Source organism: Bos indicus x Bos taurus, chromosome 7, assembly GCF_003369695.1.
Source record: "Bos indicus x Bos taurus breed Angus x Brahman F1 hybrid chromosome 7, Bos_hybrid_MaternalHap_v2.0, whole genome shotgun sequence".
Taxonomy (NCBI): domain Eukaryota; kingdom Metazoa; phylum Chordata; class Mammalia; order Artiodactyla; family Bovidae; genus Bos; species Bos indicus x Bos taurus.
The window spans coordinates 88,813,806-88,840,988 of NC_040082.1; the positions used below are offsets into that span (position 1 = coordinate 88,813,806).

Genomic DNA, 27,183 nt, shown 5'->3' on the forward strand with positions numbered 1-27,183 from the left:
TTCTCAGGTTCAGTAATTTTCTATAACTCTTCCTAGAACTCAGGGAAACACTATTACCAGGTTATTAAGAATAGAGCTCAGGAACAAACAGATGGAAGAGATGCATAGGGCAAGATACGTGAGAGGGACATTGAGCTTCCATGCCTTCTCCACATGTGCAACTTGCCTAGCACCTCAATGGAAGCTCTTAGGGTGTCATTGCTTAGGGTTTTTATAAGTTGCATTACGTAGGCCTGATGGATTAAGTCACTGGCCATTGGTGATTGAACTCAGACTTCAGCCCCTCCCCAGAAATGGGAGGGGTGGATATTGAAACTTTGGATTCCCTAATCACATAGTTGGTTCCTCTGATGACCACGTCCCATCCTCCAAGGGTCACCTCATTAGAATAAACTCAGGTAAAGTTGAAAAGGGCTTACAATGAATAACCAAAGATACTCTTCTCACCCCTATCACTGGGAAATTCTAAGAGTTTTTGGAGCTGGCTCAGATGGGAAAGCGTCTGCCTGCAATGCGGGAGACCTGGGTTCAATCCCTGGGTTGGGAAGATCTCCTGGAGAAGAAAATGGCAACCCACTCCAGTACTCTTGCCTGGAGAATCCCACAGACGAAGGAGCCTCGTAGGCTGCAGTCCATGGGGTCGCAAAGAGTCAGACACGACTGAGCAACTTCACTTCACTTCACTATCAGTAACCAAGGACAAAACCAAATATGGATTTCTTACTGTATCTCAATAATATAGTTACCATTGGGAAAACTGAGCAAAGGATATGAGATCTTGTTCTATTATTTTTTTTACAATTGCATGTAATGTACAATTATTTCAATTTTTTAAAAGAATCAACTGATAAAAGAATTACTATGATTATGTTTTTTAAAGGCCGCCTACAACTACAAGCAGATCGTCATCAGGAACATATGCAAGCTAGAGATTCATTAATTCAGTCTCTGGCAACACAGCTAGAATTGGATGGCTTTGAGCTTGGACCATTCAGTGAAAGACAGATAAAAAATTTTCACAGGCTTGTGAGAGAGAGGCAGGAAAAGGAAGCAGAAACTGCCAGCCAACTGTTGGTAAATACTGTTATTTTCTTTTGTTTGTATCACATTGTCTAGTTGAATTGTTTTAATTTTTGAGCGGATCTTATTTTGTCATATTTTTGGATTAATGTTATCCATTAAAATTAGCTATGAGGTAAAATTAAAACCTTTATGGAAACAAATTTTGTAAACTTTATAATTGTAAAAGTACAAAGGAAATACAGACCTACATTTCTTATTTGATTTTAGGTAAAAATTCTCTTTAATTTTGAAAAAGTTTGCTCATAGTTAATAATAATCATCTCTGAATGATTATCATTACATTTTTTATGTTTTTCTGTATTTTCCTCAAATTATATTGCTTTTGCATCAAAGAAGCTTTTCCTTAGTGGTGTTTTTTGTGAAAAATTAATGCTTATGCTTCTTGCTATGTATTTAGAATGACTTCGTACGAAAAGAGGCTCTGAAACAAAAACAAATAGATGAGATAAGGGATAAGAAAACTGGACTGGGAAGAATAATTGAGCTAAAGTCAGAAATCCTAACTAAGAAGCAGAATGAGCTGAAAAATGTGAAGTACGAACTACAGCAGTTGGAAGGCTCTTCAGACAGGATTCTTGAACTGGACCAGGAGCTCACAAAAGCTGTAAGATACTCTGTGTAATCCAATAATTTTAAGGTGTAAGATATTTGGAAGTACTTTATCTTTTGCTGGTCCTAAGATTATGGCATTTTAATAAAAATGTCAACCTTGTCTATCAGTCTCCTATAAAATGAATTTATTTGACTGTCTTAATCACCCATCTCTAATCCTGAAACCTGGTGTGCTGAAAATTAGAATCATCTAAGGAAAGTTTAAAAAAAATACTTAAGCTTACATCTTAAACCTTCCAAATAAAAGTCTCTTAAGAGTGGGATGTGGAAATGTGTGTTCAAAACAGAACTGGGTGATTCTTACGAGTACCTTAGTTGAGAACTACTTGTCTCAGTTTACAAAAAGTAGTATTTTCCCGCTAGGTTCCACACACTGTAGATATTATGATTAAATATTGATTAGATATATGATTATTGCCATGCTACCACTTTTTCTGTGGTAGAAACTTTCTTAGCCCACTTCTTCCTTCCGTGAATTTCCAAAATTTCTTCTCCATTCCTAATCTGTTCCCTTCCCTCGCGTCTCTGTTAGCAAAATAAGCATCCTAAAACTTGGTAAATCCCCCCTTTAGGTCCCATCTGGATAATTTAAATGTTTCTTTTTGCTCCCAAACTTAACAGTGGCGTATATTTTTGTCAGTTTAACCCTTGATCACAATATTGCTCTGTTGTGATGGAGAGATACTGGTCAGGGACCACATTACACTCTCTGTATGCTAGGCAATGTGTAGTGAGTTACATACTTCCTTGATAAATGCTTAATTATTGACTGAAGAGTCACTGAACTGTATACTTAGGCATATTTTTCTTGATTTTGCACTAATTTTCATTTTCACTCCTGTTGGACTCTTGTAGATTTATTTACTAAGTCTCTATTCTTATAGTAAGGTAACTTTGTAAGATATTTCTTAAAAAGTTTATTCCTTCTGTTTTTCTGTTGTTGAATAAAATCAAACTAATATCTTGACCATTCTGAGGAGTAGCTGATTTCTAATTTCTGCCATCATTTTAACCAAAACGTATAAACCTGTTCATTTGTTTGAATTATCAATAAGGAACGTGAGCTAAGCAAGGCTGAGAAAAACAGCAATGTAGAAACTCTAAAAACAGAAGTAATAAGCCTTCAAAATGAGAAAGCAGACCTAGACAGGACCCTGCGTAAACTGGACCAGGAGATGGAGCAATTAAACCATCATACAGCAACACGTACCCAGATGGAGATGCTCACCAAAGACAAAGTATGACCTTTCTTTTTATTCTAATTATACTCTCTGGTGTTTAAAACAGTTTATCTTACATTCATAATTGTTATACTATGAAGTATTTAGTTGGTATTGGCTTTATATTTTAAGGGTTAAGTGAGCTTTATGCTCTATAAAATAAACTTTCAGGCTTAAAAACTGTACTCTAATTACAAAAAGTGTACAAAAGTGTTTACACAAACACACGTGTACATTTCTATTAATTTTTATCATATATCATACAGAAATTTTGATCTTCCCAAGTGACTCAGTGGTAAAAAATCTGCCTTCCAGTGCAGGAGGCCCAAGAGACTCAGGTTCGATCCCTGGGTCAGGAAGATCCCCTGGAGAAGGGAATGGCAGTCTATTCCAGTGTTCTTCCATGGAGACTTCCATGGACAGAGGAGCCTGGCGGGCTAAAGTCCATGGGGTTGCAAAGAGTCAGACGTGCCTGAGAGACTGAGCATACACGTACAGAAGTTTTAATTTTTGTGTCATCAGACCTGTTATTCTTTCCTCTAATACTGTAAGAAATTTTCAAGAGTTCCCTGGTGGCCAAGTATTACTGGTAGTTTCACTGCCATGGTCCAGGTTCAGTCCTTGGTGAGGCAACTGAGATATCCCACAAGCTGCATAGCACAGCCAAAATTAGAAATGATTTTTTTTTTCTTTTTCTCCTTGCATTTTCAGTTTTATTTTTAAGCCTAGAGCTGTAATCAATCTAAAATTTGGTTTTATTCTTTATGTAACGTGGAGATACTGGTTTTATTTTTAAAAGATTTTTTTTTTCCCTTTAGGCTGACAAAGATGAACAAATCAGAAAAATAAAATATAGGCATAGTGATGAATTAACTTCGTTGTTAGGATATTTTCCCAACAAAAAACAGCTTGAAGACTGGCTTCATAGTAAATCAAAAGAAATTAATCAGACCAGGGACAGACTTGCCAAGTTGAAGTAAGTAGTTATAACATTTGAAGTTGTAGTAGAAGTCTCATGTCATGCTTTCATTTTTAATTGTTTTGAAATCATTTATTGTCATGAAATGGTATGTCTTATTGATTGAATTTGATTCTCCTCTATTTTACAAATTAAGTAAAATGGCAACAGTGATTTGAGCTTCTTGTTCCTTAAAAGTTTGCAGAACTAAGAGAAAGAATTAAAATATTCCTCTGTAAAAAGTGAGACTTGAAAATACAAAACTCCTAAAAGGTAATGTGGGGACAAGTTTCATTATGTTGAAATTGGCAATGATTTCTTGGTTATGACCCCAAAAGTACAGGCAGCAGAAGCAAAGCTAGACAGATGGGACTACATCATACTTAAAAACTGCTACACAACAGAGGGCAAAGGCAATCCACGTAATGGGAGAAAACATTTGCAAATGATATATCTGTTTAGGGTTGTTGTTCAGTCACTAAGTCATGTTCAACTCTTTGTAGTCTCATGAACTGCAGCATGCCAGGGTTCCCTGTCTTTCACTATCTCCCGAACTTTGCTAAAACTCATGTCCATGGAGTTAGTGATGCCATCCAACCATCTCATCCTCTGTTGCCCCCTCCTCCTGCCCTCAGTCTTTCCCTGCGTCAGGGTCTCTTCCAGTGAGTTGCTCTTTGCATCAGGTGGCCAGAGTATTGGAGCTTCAGTTTCAGCATCAGTCCTTCCAATGAATATTCAAGGTTGATTTCCTTTAGGACTGACTGGTTTGATCTCCTTGCTCTCCAAGGGACTCTCAAGAGTTTTCTCTAGCGCCACATTTCAAATGCATCAATTCTTCAGCACTCATCCTTCTTTATGGTCCAACTTTCACACCCATACATGACTGTTGGAAAAACTATGAAATGAAATGATGAAAGTCAGTCAGTTGTGTCTGAATCTTTGCGACCCCATGGACTAGCCTGCCAGGCTCCTCTGTCCTTGGAATTCTCCAGGCAGGAATACTGGAGTGGGTAGTCATTCCCTTCTCCAGGTGATCTTCCCAACCCATGAATTAAACTTGGGTCGCCTGTGTTGCAGGAAGACTGTTTACTATCTGAGCCACCAGGGAAAAACCAGTTTTGACTGTATGGACCTTTGTTGGGAAAGTCATGTCTCTGCTTTTTAATACGTTGTCTAGGTGACCATGCCATCGTGATTATCTGGATCATTAAGACCTGTTTTTGTAGTTCTTCTGTGTATTCTAGACACCTCTTCTGCTTCTGTTAGGACCTTGCTGTTTCTGTCCTTTATTATACCCACCTTTGCCTGAAATGTTCACTTGGTATCTCTGGTTTCCTTAAAGAGATCTGTAGTTTTTCCCATTCTGTTGTTTCCTTTTATATATTGCATTGTTCACCTAAGAAGGCTTTCTTATCTCTCCTTGATACTCTCTAGAACTCTGCATTCAATTGGAAATATCTTTCCCTTTCTCCTTTGCCTTTCTTTTCTCTTTTCTCAGCTATATGTAAGGCCTCTTCAGACAACCATTTTGCTTCCTTGCATTTCTTGTTCTTTGGGATAGTTTTGGTCACCACTAGTGTTAAAATCCCATGGACGGGGGAGCCTGGTAGGCTGCAGTCCATGGGGTCACAAAGAGTCGGACACGACTGAGTGACTTCACTTTCACTTTTCACTTTCATGAATTGGAGAAGGAGATGGCAACCCACTCCAGTGTTCTTGCTTGGAGAGTCCCAGGGACGGGGGAGCCTGGTGGACTGCCTGCCGTCTACGGGGTCGCACAGAGTCGGACACGACTGAAGTGACTTAGCAGTGTTACAAACCTCCATCCATAGTTCTTCAGGGACTCTGTCCACCAGATCTAATCTCTTGAATCTATTTATCATCTCCACTGTATAATCATAAGGGATTTGATTTAGGTCATACCTGAATTGTCTAGTGGTTTCCCTGCTTTCTGAATTTTGCAATAAGGAGTTCATGATCTGAGTCACAGTCAGCTCCAGGTCTTGTTTTTGCTGACTGTATAGAGCTTCTCCATCTTCGGCTGCAAAGGATGTAATCAATCTGATTTTGGTATTGACCATCTGGTGATGTCCATGTGTATAGTCATCTCTTATGTTGTTGGAAGATGGTGTTTGCTATCACCAGTGCATTCTCTAGGCAAAACTCCATTATTTTTTGCCCTGCTTCATTTTGTACTCCAAGGCCAAACTTGCTTGTTACTCCAGGTGTCTCCTGACTTCCTAGTTTTGCATTCCAATCCCCTATGAAGAAAAGGACATCTTTTTTTTGGTTTTAGTTCTAGAAGGTCTTGTAGGTCTTCACAGAACTGTACGACTTCACCTTCTTCGGCATTAGAGGTTGGGCACAGACTTGGATTACAGTGATCTTGAATGGTTTGCCTTGAAAACAAACCGAGATCATTCTGTTGTTTTTGAGATTGCACCCGTGTACTGCACTGATGCAAAGAGCTGACTCATTGGAAAAGACCCTGATGCTGGGAAAGATTGAGGGCATGAGGAGAAGGGGGCGACAGAGGATAAGATGGTCGGATGGCATCACCAACTCAATAGACATGAGTGTGAGCAAACTCCAGGAGATGGTGAAGGACAGGGAAGCCTGGCATGCTGCAGTCCATGGAGTTGCAAAGAGTCAGATACGACTGAGCAACTGAACACCAACATCAACTGCATTTTGGACTCTCTTGTTGACTCTGAGGGCTGCTCCATCTCTTCTGAGGGATTCTTGCCCACAGTGGTAGATATAACAGTCATCTGAGTTAAATTTGCTCATTCCTGTCCATTTTAGTTCACTGTTTCCTAAAGTGTCGATGTTCACTCTTGCCATCTCCTGCTTGACCACGTCCAATTTACCTTGATTCATGGACCTAACATTCCAGGTTCCTATGCAATATTGTTCCTTACCGCATCAGACTTTACTTTTACCACCAGATACATCCACAACTGAGCATCATTTCCACTTTGACCCAGCCTCTTCATTCTTTCTAGAGCTATTTCTTCACTATTTCCCAGTAGCGTATTGGACCCCTACCAACCTGATTGGCTCATCTTCCAGTGTCATATCTTTTTGCCTTTTCCATGAACAATATGAACAGTATGATTAGGGGTTAATATCCAGAATATATAAAGAACTCCTACAATTTGGTAATGAAAAAACAAATACTCAGATTAAAAAATGTCAAAGGACTTGAAGAGCAATTTCTCCAATAGATATACAACTAGCTAACAAGCATATAAAAAAATACTCAGAATCACTAATCATTAAGGAAATGCAAATCAAAACCATGGTGATATAGCACTCCACACCGGTTAGGATGACAGTTATCAAAACAATAGGAAATACAGTAGTGTGTTATAATTTATAATAGAAAATGAAAGAGCAGTATGTCTATAACAGAATCACTTTGCTGTGCAGCTAACACTAACATATTGTAAATCAACTATACTTCAGTTAAATAAAATAAGTTTTTAAAAAACCCAGAAAACAAGTGTTGAGGATGTTGAGAAATTGGAACTCTGTGCACTATTCATGGGAATGTAAAATGGTGCAATTACTATAGAAAACCTTGGAGGTTCTTCAAAAATTAGGAAAAGAATAACCAGATAATTGAGCCGTTCCACTTGTGGATATATATTCAAATGAAAACATGATCTCAAGGAAATATTTGTAGTCCATGTTCACTGCAGCATTATTCGCAATAGCCAACAGGTGGAAAACCTGAATGCTTATTGATGGATGAATAGATAAATAAAATTTGGTGTATGTATGATGGAATATTTATCTTTGTAAAAGAAGGAAATCCTCTGTGTGTTGATGAACTTTGAGGATATTAAGTGAAGTTAAGTGAAGTATACTAGTCACAAAAAAGTACTACATGGTTCCACTTAAATGAAGTATTCAAAGCTGTCAAACTGTTAGATACAGAAAGTATATATATTGGAGGTTCAGAGTAGCCAGAGGATGAGGGCGGGGTGGGGTGGGGTGTGGTGTTGTTCATTGGGTATAGAGTTTAGTTTTATAAGATGAAAAAGCTTTAGAGATCTGTTACACAAAAATGTGCATACAGTTAACACCACCATGCCATACAATTTAAAATGCGTAAGGTGTTAAATTTTGTTTTTTCCACAGTTTAAAAAAAGTGATCAATTTTTTTGAAATATCACCTTGAGTGGTGTTTAGATAGGAGGGTCAAAAATCCCACACATTTTTGAGGAAGATCGTGAATTTGGCCATGTTAAATTTGTATTTCTTGTGGAAATGTCTGTTAGGGAATAAGATATTAGAGTTTGAGGTTTAGTAGATTGGAAGTTGTTGCTTTGCAAATGATATTGGCGTCAGTAGTACATGTCAACTTGGAGTTATTCAAAGAGAAGAGAAAGAATTGTAGTCAAATTCCTGGAAAACATCAACATTTAAACTGTAGGCAAGCAGAGGAAGAGGAGCAAGAGAACCAGATGCCCAGGGAGCGAGGGTGAGAGCAAGAGAGGAGTGTTGTCTGGTTTGCCTTGAGAAAATATTCTTCCAAGGAGGAGCCCACATGTATGTGGTGCTGTTAAAATAGTGATCTTAATGAGCAGTGCTCGATGGCTAGAATGGTGAAAGCATCATCTGCATGTTATTTTTTTTCCAAATTTTTACTGCAACTCACAATGGAAAGTATCAAGATGAGGCATGTGTGCACTCATGCATATTTATCTGAAACAGATTTCTTAAAATAGTACCAATACTAACTACGCTCAGTCCACTCCAATATATTCTACATAGTATGTTCAGTTTTTTAAAATATGCTGAATATGATACATTAAATTGATTACATGACTTACCTAATGTATCAAAACCTGGAAATCGAAAACCCCTGATTTGTATGGGCATGGAGGCTGGCTAGGATGATATTTAAGAGTTGGAGTGAAAATTAATTGTACTAGTGAGCAAAGTCTTTGATAAATGAGAGGGAATGAGTGATCAGGTTGTAAAAATTGGTTTGGCCAAGGTGTGTGTTCGGTTTTTCCTCTAAGGTGACTCTGGCAGCACTAGTTGTCTTTAACTTCATTCAGAGCAGTTTTGTTCGATTGTATTATGACAGCTGTCCCGTCAGCATGCTTTTTTTAAAATAAAGAAATAAAACGTCCCCAACTTGGTGAATTTTGTGTAGCCATTTTAGAATTGAAGATGAAAGAGAAAAGCAACATTTTCACATATTATGCTTTGTTACTTCAAGAAAAGTAAAAATGCGCCTGAAACACAAAGATTTGTGCCAAATATAGAGAAGGCACTCTGGTTGAAAGCAGTCCGTGTTATGCCATACGGCATGTAGCTGACATACTCAAAATATCCACATCGAGCTCTGAAAATCATTTGCACCAGCTTGGTTGTGTTAATCGATTTGATGTTTGGCTTCCAGATAAATTGAGTGAAAAAAACCTTCTTGACCATATTTCCACATGCAGTTCTCTACTTAAACATAACAAAAAGTTCCATTTTTAAAAGAAATTGTGACAGGCAATGAAGAGTGGATACTGTACAATAATGTGGAATGGAAGAGATCGTGGGTCAAGGAAAGTGAACACCCACCAACCATACACCAAAGACCAGTCTTCATCCAAAGAAGTTGATATTGTGTATATGGTGGGATTGGAAGTGAGTCCTCTACTATTAACTCTTTCCAAAAAACCAAACAATTCCAACAAGTACAGCTGCAAATTAGACCAACTGAAATTCTCTTAATGGAAAAAATTTCAGTTCTTTGGAAGACCATAAAAGGCACCTGGAACAACTAGTTCTTTGCTCAAAAAGATAAAGTTTTTGGAAGATGGAATTAAGAGTTGCCTAGAAAATGGCAGAAGGTAGTGGAACAAAACAGTGAATACATTGTTCAGTAAAGTTCTTGGTGAAAATGAAAAATGTCTTTTATTTTTACTTTAAAACCAAATGAACCTTTTGGTCAACTCACTGGATGACAGCAACAAAGAGGGAACAAAGGGAACATTTTTTGCTGGAGGAATGGAAGTACAGTTTTGAAAGGATTCACACAGAGTTAAGTGAATGCTCTCCTTTTTTCTAATCTCCCTCCAGTAGATCTGTGAAGCATGTTCTCCTTGCTAAGGTTCTTAATGCAAGATCTAAGACCATGATCCCCCTCAAACCAAGCAGAATTCGGTCTGTACACATTTTTCTGGGAGCCAGCGTCTGACCAGAGTGCGTCAGTGTACTGTAGGGCTAGAGTGCAGGCAGTAGTGGGCTGTTGCCATGACTTGTAAAAAAAAAAAAAAAAAAGCACCTGGTCACAGCAGACTTTTGTAGTATTTTCTGGCAGAGTTTATCTTGTATCTGCCTTCACACTTTGAATTCATTTCTCATATTTTAAAATTGTAATCTATTTTCTTATTTTAGCAAGGAACTAGCTTCAGCTGAGCAAAATAAAAATCATATAAATATTGAGCTAAAAAGGAAGGAAGAGCAGTTGTCCAGCTATGAAGACAAATTGTTTGATGTCTGCGGCAGCCAGGATTTTGAAAGTGACTTGGACAGACTTAAAGAAGAAATTGAAAAATCGTCAAAACAACGAGGTAAGTTACGATCTTTACGTTATCAGGGCATTTTCATGTTTTTGAATTTTTGTTCACAGGTAGCTATTAAGGATGGGAGATTTAAAAACTTGCTGCTGGAGCCAGGTGGCTCAAGTTTCAGTTCTGGTTCTACAACCTACTTGCTTTATGACTTTGGACAGATTATTAAAACTTTTTATACTCCAGATTCATTACCTGAGGACATAATTGCCTCAGGATGTTGGGGAGGAGTAAATGAGATTATAGTGTCTGGCACGTAACACTCTCTATAAGTTTTGTTATACTTTTTGTGTTACCAGAAAATATATAAATCTGAATGTATTGCACCCTTGAGAAGATTTAAATGTCAGAATTTTTATTTCTTTCATAGTGTGTTTATAAAGCAAGAAGACTATCATGTATTTACAGAAAAGGATAGAAATATATTAAAACCATATTTTATGTGCATCTCACTGAGAATATATATATATATATGTTTTTTAAATAGCCATGTTGGCCGGAGCTACAGCAGTTTATTCCCAATTCATTACTCAGCTGACGGATGAAAACCAGTCGTGTTGCCCTGTCTGTCAGAGAGGTTTTCAGACAGAAGCTGAATTACAAGAAGTCATCAGTGATTTGCAGTCCAAGCTGAGGCTTGCTCCAGATAAGCTCAAGTCGACAGAATCAGAGTTAAAGAAAAAAGAAAAGCGGCGTGATGAAATGCTGGGACTGGTGCCCATGAGGTGAGAATAGCAATTTCCCGTTACCGTGCCTGTATAGCAGCACTGTAAGAGATAACCTGTCTACCTCCTAGCATAGGGTGGTATTCAGTAAGCAAGAGTTGAATGAATAGAGGTTAAAGTCGGGAATCTAAGCCGGAATGTTATTCTCGTGTTAATTTATGTGATAAGAAAGAATTGTTTTGTTTCAAAATAAGTTTGTTTCTTAAACTACTCACAGGATGGTGATACATTCTTTACTCTGTGTGAGTGTGTGTATGAGTTTCATTCCTGAGACTTGGGTTGAGGGCAGAAATTTTTAAATCTAAATTTTCAGACTATTTGCTGACGTGTCACTTTCTAAAACCAGCAGAAGAATTAAAGTACTGGAAAGCCCCCCCTTAAGAGACGAATTTTAAACTATACTTATGTTTTTCTCATTTCCAGAAAGAATGAATTATAGATGATTTCTATTGTTTATTTTTCCCTCTCTTCTATAAGAAATCCAGATGATGGTCTATTTATAAATAAAATCAAGTCAGAAAGTATGTGAAGATTGCCTTGGTATTTCCCAGAACATAGAGCACAAAAATGGTCACAGAGACCAATAAGACATGACCTTCATGGAGCTGATGATCTTTGTAAGGAAAAAAGCTCTCAGAATTAGATGTAGAAAGTTAGACTTGATAAAGAACTTAATTGGTTCAAACAAATGCATTAGTTAGGAAGAAAGAAGCCAGTGGACTACAGAATTTTGAGGGAAGGAAGACTGTAAAGCATAGAAAAATAGATTTGATTCATTTAAGAGAAGGAAAGGGGAGAGGGAAATTAGACCAGTGTGTATAAAGGACAGGGAAGAGTGAGACATGTGCTGTAGTAGAAACATTATCTGGAGTTTGAGAACCTGTTTGTAGTGACTGATTCCCATAAGTAGGGAAGACAGAGCTGCATTATGTTCATTCCTAGTTACACCTCTGTCTTTTAGGTGATGGGGAGCCATCCTCAGGGATTTATTGAAAAATGTGTTTTAGGAAAATTAATCTAATGTTCAGTTCAAGTCAGTCGCCCAGTCATGTCCTACTCTTTGCATCCCCATAAATTGCAGCACGCCAGGCCTCCCTGTCCATCACCAACTCCTGGAGTTCACTCAAACTCACGTCCATTGAGTCGGTGATGCCATCCAACCATCTCATCCTCTGTCGTCCCCTTCTCCTCCTGCCCCCAATCCCTCCCAGCATCAGAGTCTTTTCCAATGAGTCAACTCTTTGCATGAGGTGGCCAAAGTATTGGAGTTTTCAGCTTTAGCATCAGTCCTTCCAAAAAGAACACCCAGGGCTGATCTCCTTTAGAATGGACTGGTTGGATCTCCTTGTAGTCCAAGGGATTCTCAAGAGTCTTCTCCAACACCACAGTTCAAAAGCATCAATTCTTAAGTGCTCAGCTTTCTTCACAGACCAACTCTCACATCCGTACATGACCACTGGAAAAACCATAGCCTTGACTAGATGGACCTTTGTTGGCAAAGTAATGTCTCTGCTTTTGAATATGCTATCTAGGTTGGCTATAACTTTCCTTCCAAGAAGTAAGTGTCTTTTCATTTCATGGCTGCAATCACCATCTACAATGATTTTGGAGCCCTCAAAAATAAAGTCTGCCACTGTTTCCACTGTTTCCCCATCTATTTCCTGTGACGTGATGGGACCAGATGCCATGATCTTCGTTTTCTGAATGTTGAGCTTTAAGCCAACTTTTTTACTCTCCTCTTTCACTTTCATCAAGAGGCTTTTTAGTTCCTTCACTTTCTGCCATAAGGGTGGTGTCATCTGCATATCTGAGGTTATTGATATTTCTCCCGGCAATCTTGATTCCAGCTTGTGCTTCTTCCAGCCCAGTGTTTCTCATGATGTACTCTGCATATAAGTTAAATAAGCAGGGTGACAATATACAGCCTTGACGTACTCCTTTTCCTATTTGGAACCAGTCTGTTGTTCCATGTCCAGTTCTAACTGTTACTTCCTGACCTGCATGTAGGCTTCTCAAGCGGCAGGTCAGGTGGTCTGGTATTCCCATCACTTTGAGAATTTTCCACAGTTTATTGTGATCCATGTAGTCAAAGGCTTTGGCATAGTCAGTAAAGCAGAAATAGATGTTTTTCTGGAACTCTCTTGCTTTTTCGATGATCCAGCAAATGTTGGCAATTTGATCTCTGGTTCCTCTGCCTTTTCTAAAACCAGCTTGAACATCTGGAAGTTCACGGTTCACATAATGCTGAAGCCTAGCTTTGAGAATTTTGAGCCTTACTTTACTAGCATGTGAGATGAGTGCAATTGTGCGGTAGTTTGAGCATTCTTTGGCATTGCCTTTCTTTGGGATTGGAATGAAAACTGACCTTTCCAGTCCTGTGGCCACCGCAGAGTTTTCCAAATTTGCTGGCATATTGAGTACAGCACTTTCACAGCATCATCTTTCAGGATTTGAAATAGCTCAACTGGAATTCCATCACCTCCACTAGCTTTGTTCTAGTGATGCTTTCTAAAGCCCACTTGACTCACATTCAGGATGTCTGGCTCTAGGTGAGTGAACACACTACTGTGATTATCTGGGTCATGAAGATCTTTTTTGTACAGTTCTTCTGTGTAGTCTTTACACCTCCTCTTAATATCTTCTGCTTCTGTTAGGTCCATACCATTTCTGTCCTTTATCGAGCCCATCTTTGCATGAAATGTTCTCTTGGTATCTCTAATTTTCTTGAAGAGATCCCTAGTCTTTCCCATTCTGTTGTTTTCCTCTATTTCTTTGCATTGATTGCTGAGGAAGGCTTTCTTATCTCTCCTTGCTGTTCTTTGGAACTCTGCATTCAGATGCTTATATCTTTCCTTTTCTCCTTTGCTTTTCACTTCTCTTTTCACAGCTATTTGTAAAGCCTACATTGAATAGATTAAAGTGAGAAAAACTCTAAAAGCAAAAAATAAGGACGATATGTTGACTTGGAAAACTGAAGAGGAGTGCGAGGAAAAGGAGAAGGAAAGATGCAAGAAGATGTGCTTTGTGGTAGCCAGCCTGTAAGATGGTCCCCAGCGATCCTTGCCTCCTGGCATTCACATTCTTGCATGGTTGTCCCTCATGTTCCAGGATGGGTTCCAGGATGTGTAACCAGTAAAATACAACAGAAGTGATCACATGTTCCTTCGAGGATCAGATTATAGAAGACACTGTAGCTTCCTGCTCTCCTTTTCTTTCTCTTGGATCTGGGGGAAGCCAGCTGCTGTGTTGTGAGCAGCCCTTTGGAGGGACCCACTTGGTGAGGACCTGAGGCTTTTGAACAACCACATGAGTGAATGTACCATTTGGAAGCAGATTCTCCAGCAGTAATACCTTCAGATGACTGCAACTCACAGCTTGACTGCACCTTCAGTAACGCACCCTGAGTCAAAAATACCCAGATAGTAGCTAATCCTCCTATCTGTGGGAAATAAGTGCTATTGTGTTTTAAGCTGCTAAGTTTTGGGGTGTTGTGTTATGTAGCGATAGATAACTAATATAATCATCAAGAATAAAAACCAGATCATTAGGGGCTACAGAGAGCATGTCGTATTGAGACAAAAGCAATAATTTGAGAATGAAATGGAATAAGGCAGGATCTTAAAAAGAAAGACATCAAGTGAAAGATAAAATTAGTAGTTGGTAGAAAGTACATGTAGTTCTGTGTTAAACTGATAAATTATGAAGAGCAGAAATCAACACTCAACACAGCTCCCCTTGTCAGAGTAAGGTATATATCTTAATCATTGTTGTGCCTCCATAATTCTTTGTGTTTTGTAAGTTTGGTAACTATTTGCTGAATGAATGAGAACTGTAGTAACTGTGTTTATAGCTGCATAACAAACCCCCCTCAGAACTTGGTACCTCACAACAATGATTTATTATGATCTTCCATGGTTCTGTGGGATAATTGGGCTTAACTAAGTAGTTCTTATTTGGAGTATTTTCATGCAATTGCAGTCAGATATTGGCTGCAGTCATTTCAAGGCTCTACTGGCCTGGACATTCAGTATAGTTCACTCATATGGCTGGTGATGATGCTGACTGTTGGCTGGGAGCTCATCTGAGGCTCTGCTGGCCTGGGCATTCAGATGGTTCACTCATACGGTTGGCAGTGATGCTGACTGTTGGCCACAGGCTTACCTGGGCTGTCACGCAGAATGCCTTCATGAGGCTTCCACCTGTGTCTTGGGCTTTTGGAAGCATAGTGGCTAGATTACCACAGAAAGTATTCTAAGAGCAAATGTGTTAAGGCCTGGGCCCAGAAACTGTCATAGTGTTACTTCTGCTGTTTTTTATTGGTCATGCTGCTGCTGCTGCTAAGTCGCTTCAGTCATATTCGACTCTGTGCGACCCCATAGACGGCAGCCCACCAGGCTCCCCCGTCCCTGGGATTCTCCAGGCAAGAACACTGGAGTGGGTTGCCATTTCCTTCTCCAATGCATGAAAGTGAAAAGTGAAAGTGAAGTCGCTCAGTCACGTCCGACTCTAGTGACCCCATGGACTGCAGCCTACCAGGCTCCTCCATCCAGGGGATTTTCTAAGCAAGAGTACTGGAGTGGGGTGCCACTGCCTTCTCCTTTATTGGTCATAGTGTTACTGCTATTTTTTTACAGAGACCACATCTATGTGTGTGTATGCAGATGTAAAAATGGGGTTAAAATTTAATGGATGCCTATAGTTCTCCACAAAGATGACCCAGTCAAGTGAATGCTTGATTGTCATTAGGCTTTTGTAACTTTGTCACTTTTTAGGTAGTGGGCACATAACTTAAGACAAACTTCTGGTCCATAACATCAAGAAATAATGTGAGCATGACTTATTCATAATCTGAATACGTTCATATTTATTCAGGAAAGTTTTTCATTGCTCTGATATAAAAGATTACAGGGCTTTTGTCACCACAGATTGGTTGATTGGCTTTTCTTGGTCATAGTGTGGACTTAAAAAATCATTAAGTAATAACAGTGTAATAGCTAATGCTTGAGTTTCTAGTTTATTACAAGATTCTCATTAGAAATCAGTTTAATTTATCATACTAATTTGATTTTGATTAAGAATTTAAAACTTTTCTGAAATAAGCTTAATAGCTTTTTATTTTTCAGATTAAATACAAGTGTTGTTGTTTCCGAGGTATTAACAAAAACAGGTTTGGGGCCAGTACCTGCCACGGGGGTGATAACTCATCAGCTAGAGTAGCAGTAGTAAAGTGGGTTCAACAGCTTTTGTACCATAAACCCATGTAGCATTTGACTGAGTGGTTTCCTTCCTTCCTTCCTCTTTTCTTCCATCCTTCATTTTTTTAATGTTTAAAGTTTTTTTTTTTTAAGTTTTAAACTTTTAAAACTTTTTATTCTGTAATTTTACACTTAAAGAAAATTTACAAAGATAGTACAGAGAGTTCACATATATCCTTCACTCTGTTTCTCCTGATGTTCACAATTTATGTTACCATAATATGGCTATCAAAATCAAGAAATTAACTTTGGTATAATTCTATTAAACTACAAACCACATTTGAGATTTAGCAGTCTTTCTGTTAATATCCCTTTTCTATTTCAGGATCCAACTTAGGATCTCCACATTGCATGTATTATGCTTGTTATTAATATTTGTCCTTAGGCTCTTGTGTGTCCTACCATAGTTCTTTGTCTTTCATGATCTTGACACTTCTGATGAGTATGGTCTGGTAATTTGTAAAATATCTTTCTATTTGTCAGACAGCATGGTAAAATTGTTGCTATGAAGATCTCTCAATAGGTAATAAAATCAGTGGACAAAGGTTTGAGGAAAAACAGAATGTTTACATTGTCTTCAGTGTACTTCTCCTAGATATTTATTGATTACATAGAGAAAAATAGTAACTTTACAGTGGATAAATCTGGCTGACACTGTCTTTTCTAAGTAAGAGTAACATACTGACATCATGTGCCCACTAAAGATGCCCTGAGAAGGATACAACATCACTTCTATGGTATTCTTGCCAAAAAATATGTAACCTCCATTTCCTTATGAAGAAACGTTACATTGCTTATTTTTAATTGTGTTTTCTGTGAAGGCAAAGCATAATTGATTTGAAGGAGAAGGAAATACCAGAATTAAGAAACAAACTGCAGAATGTGAACAGAGACATACAGCGCCTCAAGAATGACATAGAAGAACAGGAAACACTCTTGGGTGCAATTATACCAGAGGAAGAAAGTGCTAAAGTGTGTCTGACAGATGTTACAATTATGGAGAGGCTCCAGGTACAGTTACTGCAGTTTAACGCAGAATAAAACTTGTTTCATGGTGGTTTGAAAATGACGTGTGAGTGTTTCAGTAGCTAGTTTTCAGGTACAGATTGTGTTTAGAGTTCCGTATTCTGAATTTCAGGTAGTTTTAGGGAGTAACTGCTTAACTTACATTTCTGAGTTTAGTTCTTTTTATCTATAAGTTAGGAGAATTATGTTTATTTTTCTTTTTTAGTCTGCTTCCTTTAATTTGCATCCTCAGTTGGGTCTGACTCATTGTGGCCTCATGGACTGTAGCACACCAGGTTCCTCTCTCCATGGGAATTTTTTCAGGCAAGAATACTGGAGTGGATTGCCATTTCCTTCTCCACAGATCTTCCCGACCCAGGGATCAGACCCGCGTCTCTTGTTTCCTGCATTGGCAGGCAGATTCTTTACCACTGAGCCACCTGGGAAGGTGCCTTTATTTTCATCATTTAAATTAACTTAAGCATAAAATTAAGAGACTAGAGAGCTCTTCAAGAAAATTAGAGATACCAAGGGAACATTTCATGCAAAGATGGGCACAATAATGGACAGAAATGGTGTGGACCTAACAGAAGCAGAAGATATTAAGAAGAGGTGTCAAGAACACACAGAAGAAGTATACAAAAAACATCTTCATGACCCAGATAATGAAAATGGTATGATCACTCACCTAGAGCCAGACATCCTGGAATGTGAAGTCAAGTGGGCCTTAAAAAGCTTCACTAGGGACAAAGCTAGTGGAGGTGATGGAATTCCAGTTGAGCTATTTCGAATCCTAAAAGATGATTCTGTGAAAGTGCTGCATTTAATATGCCAACAAATTGGGAAAACTCAGCAGTGGCCACAGGACTGGGAAAGATCAGTTTTCATTCCAATCCCAAGGAAAGGCAATGCCAAAGAATGCTCAAACTACTGCACAATTGCACTCATCTCACCTGCTAGCAAAGTCATGCTCAAGATTCTCCAAGCCAGGCTTCAACAGTACCTGAACCCTGTACTTCAAGATGTTCAAGCTGGATTTAGAAAAGGCAAAGGAACCAGAGATCAAATTGCCAGCATCCGTTGGATCATCGAAAAAGCAAGAGAATTCCAGAAAAACATCTATTTCTGCTTTATTGATTACACCAAAGCCTTTGACTGTGTGGATCACAACAAACTGTGGAAAATTGTGAAAGAGATGGGAATACCAGACCATCTTACCTGCCTTCTGAGAAATCTGTATGCAGGTCAAGAAGCAACAGTTAGAATTGGCCATTGAACAATGGACTGGTTCCAAATTGGGAAAGGAGTACGTCAAGGTTGTATACTGTCACCCTGTTATTTAACTTATATGCAGATTACATCATGAGGAATTCCGGGCTCTGTGAAGCACAAGCTGGAATCAAGATTGCCAGGAGAAATATCAATAACCTCAGATAAGCATATGACACCACGCTTATGGCAGAAAGTGAAGAAGAACTAAAGAGCCTCTTGATGAAAGTGAAAGAGGAGAGGGAAAAAGCTGGCTTAAAACTCAACATACAAAAAACTAAGATCATGGCATCTGGTCCCATCACTTCATGGCTAATAGATGGAGAAGCAGTGAGAGACCTTATTTTCTTGGGCTCCAAAATCACTGCAGATGGTGACTGCAGCCTGAAATTAAAAGACGCTTGCTGCTTGGAAGAAAGGCTATGGCCGACCTAGACAGCATATTCAAAAGCAGAGATGTTACGTTGCTGACAAAGGTCTGTATAGTCAAAGCTGTAGTTTTTCCAGTAATCATGTATGAATGCAAGAGTTGAACTATAAAGAAAGCTGAGTGCCGAGGAACTGATGCTTTTGAACTGTGGTGTTGGAGAAGACTCTTGAGAGTCCCTTGGACTGCAAGGAGATCAAACCAGTCAATCTTAAAGGAAATCAGTCCTGAATATTTATTGGAAGGACTGATGCTGAAGCCAAAACTCCAGTACTTTGGCCACCTGATGTGAATAACTGACTCACTGGAAAAGACCCTGATGCTGGGGAAGATTGAAGGCAGGAGAAGAAGGGGACGACAGAGGATGAGATGATTGGATGGCATCACCGACTCAATGGACATGAGTTTGAGCAAGCTCCAGGTATTAGCGGTGGACAGGGAAGCCTGGCGTGCTGCAGTCCATGGAGTCGCAGAGTTGGATACGACTGAGCAACTGAACTGACTGACTGAAGCATAAAAATAATTTCATTTTTATTGTATTAAAATTTGTTAAAATTACGTCTGAGAACAGTTACAAATTAGATTTTTAAAATAATTAAAAGCAGTTAATTTTTAAAGATTTTGAATACTGATAATGTCATAAATTTCCTAAAGGAAATAACTTTTATTTATTCTTAAGATGGAACTAAAAGATGTTGAAAGAAAAATTGCACAGCAAGCAGCTAAACTCCAAGGACTAGATTTGGATCGAAGTGTTCAGCAAGTAAACCAGGAAAAACAAGAAAAACAACACAAATTAGATACAGGTAATAGAGTGTGTTTCTTTATAAAGACTTCAACATTCCAAGCATATGGTTTTTACCACTAATTTTATAACTATTATGTGGACAAGGAACAGTCTTCCAGTCAATGGTATAGTCACTTTCTTTTCTCAAAAGCATCACTTCTTTGTTTCCTTTCTGTCCAGAACAGACTTTGAATAATAGGAACTTTTAAATAATTAGTAATAGATGGAAAGTAAAAGTTGCTCAGTCATGTCCAGCTCTTTGTGACCACATGGACTATAGAGTCCATGGATTTCTCCAGGCCAGAATACTGGAGTGGGTAGCCTTTCCTTTCTCCAGGGGATCTTCCCAACCCAGCGATTGAACCCAGGTCTCCTGCATTGCAGGCGGATTCTTTACCAGCTGAGCCACAAGGAAACCCCAAATAATAGATAAGCTGTTCTCTTTCTCAGTCATACCTGTCCTGTGAGCTCACGCATGGCTGTTGGGGCAGCAGGCGGGTTTGGGAGCTGGATAAATTGTTCTGGCATTTTTCTTGCAGTGGGTGGAACCCACAGAAACTCAGCCTTTGTGAATGCCACAGACCTATAAACGGGAAAGATGTTACTTGTAGTATTTTCTGTGCCCTTCCACTAATCACTGTATGGATGTGTTCTCATGCAGTTTCTAGTAAGATAGAATTGAACCGTAAGCTTATACAGGACCAGCAGGAACAGATTCAACACCTAAAAAGCACAACAAATGAACTTAAATCAGAGAAACTTCAGATATCCACTAATTTACAACGTCGTCAGCAGCTAGAGGAACAGACTGTGGAATTATCCACTGAAGTTCAGTCCTTACACAGAGAAATAAAGGTAAAAGCATTCATATATATTTGTTTTTAAAATTAGTTCAGATATATGAAATGCTCTTTTTGGGACAATGGCCAAAATATGGTTATTGTGAGAATCAAATCAAAATGGTATACAGAACTTGTACTAATAGGAAAAGACTTCTGGGAGAAGATTTACTGGCCATAATAAGAAAGAACTGGCTGCCTGGTTAAGTAGTAAACTTCCTATTACTGGGGGTGGTCTGGTGGTGGCTGCTAACTCCATATAAGGATTCCTACTTGTACTGGAGATTTGTCTTATCTAAAAATCCCACATGGATGGCAGCTACTGCCTCTCAGACATAGCACTCTTTTTTGATTCCAGATGTAATTTCAGCGTACTTCCCACTACAATCAGCAGGCACTGAGTTGACACGTGGAATGGAACCTAATTGGCATCCCTCATCTAGTTTAATCAAACCTAAGTAAAAAGTGAAAGTGAGAGTCGCTTGGTCATGTCCGACTCTTGGCGATCCCACGGACTCTACAGTCCGTGGAATTCTCCAGGCCAGAATACTGGAGTAGGTAGCTCTTCCCTTCTCCAGGGTATCTTCCCAACCCAGGGATCGAAGCCAGATCTCCTGTGTTGCAGGTGGATTCTTTACCAGCTGAACCACCAGGGAAGCCCCCAATCAAACCTAAGACTCAGCCAATTAAATTTTTGAACAGTTTTATAAAAAATAGTCTTATCTAGGTTTATAACCATGCACATTCAGTAAGAACTAAGTATATTACTGAATCTGTTGTTACTATAAATGTTTCTTAAGTAGTTTTAGATTACAGAATATCAGAGGCTTAGAGGATCGTATAAATAGTAGTACTACCTTTTTTATTTTTTATAAAAAATAAACATTGTGACATGTAAACTATTGTATCTCATTTTGCATTCAGTGTATCATTTTGGTAAATGTGACAAAATTTCCTTCTTATAGAAAAAGAAGTTGAGACTTCCAGATATCCCATGATTTGTCCAAGTTCATACAGTTAGAAGGAGACAGAGTTAATTTACTGGTATATATCTTATGATATGTAAGACATTTGACTTCCTACCATACCTAACCACTTCCTAATATAAAATATACCACAACTGAACTAATTCTGAACAATTGTTTCTACCTTTATGAATTCACTTAGGTACTTCAGGATCTTTTGAGGATCAGGGTTTTGAACAATGGTTATATTATGCTATAGAGATGTTGCAAGGCCAAATGATGTGGTCTTCTGTTTAAAAGTTTTTTGAAAACCCCTTTCTTTCCAAAATAAGTCAGGACACATCTACATCAATGTACTAGTATGGTTTAAAATTACCATAAAATATCTACTTAGCTTCAGCAAGCTAAGCTTAATGTCAAAAGTTCCTTTATGATCATATTTCCATCTGTGAAAGAAAGAACTGAACTGAAAGAGCTTTCCTGTTCTTCAGTTACACAGAGCTGATATGGACCCCTACAAACTCAGGAAAATGTGTACCTGAAGCCACATGCTCATAACTGGAAGCACATAGCATAGATTAAGAATCAAGTCAGTGATCTAAAAAGAAATGATACAAATGAACTTACAAAACAGAAGGAGACTCACAGACTTAGAGAAAGAACGTATGGTTGCCGGGCTGGGGAGGGATGAGGGAAAGGGATAATTAGAGAGTTTGGGGTATACATGTACACACCACTGTATTTAAAATGGATTACCAGCAAGGACCTACTGTGTAGCACACAGAACTCTGCTCAGTGTTATATGGCAGCCTGGATAGGAGAGGAGTTTGGGGGAGAATGGATACATGTACATGTATGGCTCAGTCCCTTCCCTGTTCATCTGAAACTGTCACAGCATTGTTAATTGGCTATACCCCAAGACAAAATTAAAATTTTGAAAAGAAAAAAAGAAGTCAGTATAGCATATATACTTGCTGGACACAGTATAGCATAGTGGCTAAAAGAGTGACTCTGGAGTTGAATGAGATTTGAATCCTGGCTCCTTCGTTTACTGGTTTAGGGGACCCTGGACAAATCATTTCTGTGCTCATCTGAAATTTAGCATGAAAATAATGGTACTTTTCTCATAGGGTTGTTGAAAGGAGCAAATGAATGATTTAATCTTTTAAATGATTTTTAAAGCCTGGTACATAGAAAGTGGTTTTATTATAACTATGAAGTGTGAAATATGATAATGTAATGCTATTATATAAGGTCTTATATTTTTTATATCTTTAGGATGCTAAAGAGCAGCTAAGCCCTTTGGAAACAACACTGGAAAAATTTCAGCAGGAGAAAGAAGAATTAATCAACAAAAAGAATACAAGCCACAGAACAGCACAAGATAAAGTAAGATTTTGTTTATTATATATTTATCAAAAACATTTTTTTAATTATTATATTAAAAGCACCAAGTTGGACACTGGTATTTCACATGAAATTAAAAGCATGATAAAATGATATTTGTGACATAATCTTTTTTAAATAAGGATTAATTGTAAATTATTTTACTTTTTTGGTATTATTTTGCTTCTTGATGTAAACTATTAATAGAAGTTTGAGAATTGAGAGCTTTTAATCTAATCCCATAGGTAATAAAGGGAGGTCATAAAATTTGATTTGAGATAAAATGTGTCAGTGATGGAAACTGGAACCCAGCGTTTCTAACTTCCAAGCCCATGTTTCACTGTATGCTCCTGTTAAGTTTTTGTTACCTTAATATAAGATATTCCTTGGAAATAAATCTTCCTAAATGCCTACGCCCAATATTTAATAAACATTTTTCTACAGATAAATGAAATCAAAGAGAAGGTTAAAAATATTCACAGTTACATGAAAGACATTGAGAATTATATTCAAGATGGAAAAGATGACTATAAGAAGGTAATTAAAACTACTTAATTGAATATAATTTAAAATGATTTGTTTATATTTTTATTTCTTATACTTAAATTTTCTTTTTTGTAGCAAAAAGAAACTGAACTTAATAAAGTAATAGCTCAACTAAGTGAATGCGATAAACACAAAGAAAAGATTAATAAGGAAATGGGAATCATGAGACAAGATATTGATACACAGAAGGTAGGTCCTTTTTTTGCTGATGATTTATGGTGGTTTTTATACCAGTAACATTCTTATCTTTTTTATTTTTTACTCTTCAATACTTGCATTGAGTAGATATGAAAACAGTAGGGAAAAGCAATTCTTATGTATATATTTATATAAAAAATATGTTTCTCTTTTACGTTATTAAGAGACAAAGCAAATTTTCCTGTGGCATGATAAAAAGAGACATTTTCATTTGTAAAAGGAAATTTAAAAAAAGTATACTTGGTGTAACTTAAGTTATTGTGATTTTTTTGAGCATAACATTTTTTTTCTGATTGTATTCTTTTTTTTATTGAACTATATTTGGATTACAATGTTGTGTCAGTTACTGCTGTACAGTGACGTGACTCAGTTATGTATTACATACACACTCTTTTTCATATTCTTGTCCATTATGGTTTATCACAGGATATCGATGTAGTTCCCTGTGCTGTACAGTAGGCCTTTGTTGTTTATCCATTCTCTGTATACCAGTTTGCATCTGCTAATCCCAACTCCCAGTCCCCAGCCTCTCTCACATCCCTCCCCCTTGGCAACCACTAGTCTTTCTGTGTCCATGATTCTGTTTCATGTGTGTGCATGCATGCTCAATCATGTCTGATTCTTTGTGACCCCATGGAATGTAGCCCACCAGGCTCCTCTGTCCATGGGATTTCTCAGGCAAGAATACTGGAGTGGGTTACCATTTCCTTCTCCAGGGGATTTTCCTGACTCAGGGATTGAACCCGCGTCTCTTGCATCTCCTGTAGTGGCAGGCGGATTCTTTACCACTGTGCCACCATAGGTTCATTTGTATCATATTTTAGATTCTCTATATAAACGATATCATATGGTATTTGTCTTTGTTTTTCTGACTTCAGGTAGTGTAATCTTTAGTGGCATCCATGTTGCTGCAGATAGTTATTTTCATTCTTTTTAATGGCTGAGCAATACTCCATATGTATGTACACATCTTTATTCATCTGTCAGTGGACGTTTAGGTTACTTCCATGGCTTGGCTATTGTGAATAGTGCTGCTGTGAAGGTGGGGCTGCATGTATCTTTTTGAATTATAATTTCATCGGGATGTATGCCCACGAGTGGGATTGCTGGTTCATATGGTAATTGTTTTCAATTTTCTGAGGAACCTCCATACCATTTTTCCACAGTGGCTGCACCAATTTATAGTCCCACCAACAGTGTAGGAGGGTTCCCTGAGAAAAGCAATTCTAATAACATCGTGATTTCTTCTTTCCTTTTTTGTTTTCAGTAAGAGACTTCCTTGGTAAAAATTTAAACATAAAAACATAAAAGTCTCCCTCCCCTGCTGACAATTGTCAGTCTCACTTCTCTATGTTATTCTTAAATGTTGTAAGTAGACTATATTGTTTTTCATTTGATTCCTTTATTTGCTTTCTCTATTAAAGAAGTTGATTTCTACTGTATAATTAAAATCACATTGAGAAGAAAATTTTCAACATGTCTTATATGAACATAATGGTTAATATCCTTAAAAACTATACCATTTCTCTGTTCTTGCTGTTTTGAACAAAATTTGATGTTTGAATGCTTTAAACACTTGGTTATAAATAATGGTTAAAATCTCTTTAAAGATTAGCCATATCTACAGATTCTCTGGCCATAGTGCCAGGAATGTTAAATATGAGTATCAGTTCAGTTCAGTCGCTCAGTCGTGTCCGACTCTTTGTGACCCAATGAACCACAGCATGCCAGGCCTCCCTGTCCATTACCAACTCCCAGAGTTTACCCAAACTCATGTTCATTGAGTCGGTGATGCCATCCAACCATCTCATCCTCTGTCGTCCCCTTCTCCTCCTGCTCTCAATCTTTCCCAGCATCAGGGTCTTTTCAAATGAGTCAGACCTTCGCATCAGGTGGCCAAAGTATTGGAGTTTCAGCTTCAGCATCAGTCCTTCCCATATGAGTATCAGTCAGAGGTAAATCGAATCTCTGCTATCTAATAAATGCTATATAAATTCATGTTGCATATATAATAGTTACCATTAGCTTATTATGTGTGTTTTCTATTTAAGATCACAATCTATAAATAAAGTCCATACAACTATATAGAGATAATTAAGATAATACCAGTCCGTGACCCTTTTCAAGTTGATGGTCTAAATTTAGTAGATCTGACTACATTAGTTTACTTTTATAACCTACCTTGTTTTAGAAGTTGTTTACTAATTATTTACATAAAGCAATGCTAAGTAATAATGAGAAAATGAAACAGTGTAGAAATAAGGATAAGAAGAAGGCAGTGAAGCAGGAGAGTACTAAGTATATAAAATGTAGGCCATGAAATCTGATATGCTTGCTGAAGATCTCAGTAGTCACATGAAAAGAGAAAGTCATAATTAAGATTCACATTGTCTCAAAACTAAAAACAAACCAGTTTCTTGGACTGAGACCAGAGAAAAATGTCTCTGTAGGCATTCATGGAAAGAAAGGAAGACACTGTATAGATTAATGGAAACCAGGTCTTCAACAAACTTCATGAGGCCTTTTTTTTTTTTACAGTGTGTTTCAGTACCTTTATTATCCCCTGAGGAAGGTTCTATAGAAGGTGGTATGCTTGGAGCCTAAAATAAACGTTAGAGTGTTTGGAGAGCAAAAGTTAGCTATCAGTTCATTTCAGTTCAGTCACCCACTCTTTGCAACCCCATGAATCGCAGCACGCCAGGCCTCCCTGTCCATCACCAACTCCCGGAGTTCACCCAAACCCACGTCCATCGAGTCGGTGATGCCATCCAGCCATCTCATCCTCTGTCGTCCCCTTCTCCTCCTGCCCCCAATCCCTCCCAGCATCAGAGTCTTTTCCAATGAGTCAACTCTTCACATGAGGTGGCCAAAGTATTGGAGTTAGCTATAGGCACCTATCAAAATCACATGGGTTTTCCCCACTCCTAAGTATATAACCAAGAACTTAAAATATATATTTGCAAGCTGCTGCCACTGCTGCTAAGTCACTTCAGTCATGTCTGACTCTATGCAACCCCATAGACAACAGCCCACCAGGCTCCCCCGTCCCTGGGATTCTCCAGGCAAGAACACTGGAGTGGGTTGCCTTCCCTCTCCAATGCATGAACGGAAAAGTGAAAGTGAAGTCGCTCAGTCGTGTCTGACTCTTAGCGACCCCATGGACTGCAGCCTACCAGGCTTCTCATCCATGGGATTTTCTAGGCGAGAGTACTAGAGTGGGTTGCCATTGCCCGCTCCAATATATTTGCATAAAATATGGAAAACAGCCCAAAGTGGTTATCACCTGATGAATGGATGAACAGAATGTGGTATATTCATATATAT

At 38.2% G+C, this 27,183-nt stretch overlaps 1 protein-coding gene across 1 annotated transcript in view; it reads left to right on the forward strand.

The window, feature by feature from the left end:
• The window catches only part of RAD50 (RAD50 double strand break repair protein), a 109,553-nt gene that overhangs the window by 50,828 nt on the left and 31,542 nt on the right, over nucleotides 1-27,183 (forward strand). Inside the window, exons 8-19 of the mRNA XM_027547086.1 lie at nucleotides 881-1,074; nucleotides 1,481-1,687; nucleotides 2,751-2,933; nucleotides 3,734-3,891; nucleotides 10,282-10,457; nucleotides 10,945-11,182; nucleotides 17,259-17,448; nucleotides 19,818-19,944; nucleotides 20,587-20,780; nucleotides 23,008-23,118; nucleotides 23,560-23,652; nucleotides 23,737-23,850. Of these exons, the coding sequence (XP_027402887.1) occupies nucleotides 881-1,074; nucleotides 1,481-1,687; nucleotides 2,751-2,933; nucleotides 3,734-3,891; nucleotides 10,282-10,457; nucleotides 10,945-11,182; nucleotides 17,259-17,448; nucleotides 19,818-19,944; nucleotides 20,587-20,780; nucleotides 23,008-23,118; nucleotides 23,560-23,652; nucleotides 23,737-23,850 (1,985 nt within the window). The remainder of the gene's footprint in view (nucleotides 1-880; nucleotides 1,075-1,480; nucleotides 1,688-2,750; nucleotides 2,934-3,733; nucleotides 3,892-10,281; nucleotides 10,458-10,944; nucleotides 11,183-17,258; nucleotides 17,449-19,817; nucleotides 19,945-20,586; nucleotides 20,781-23,007; nucleotides 23,119-23,559; nucleotides 23,653-23,736; nucleotides 23,851-27,183) is intronic.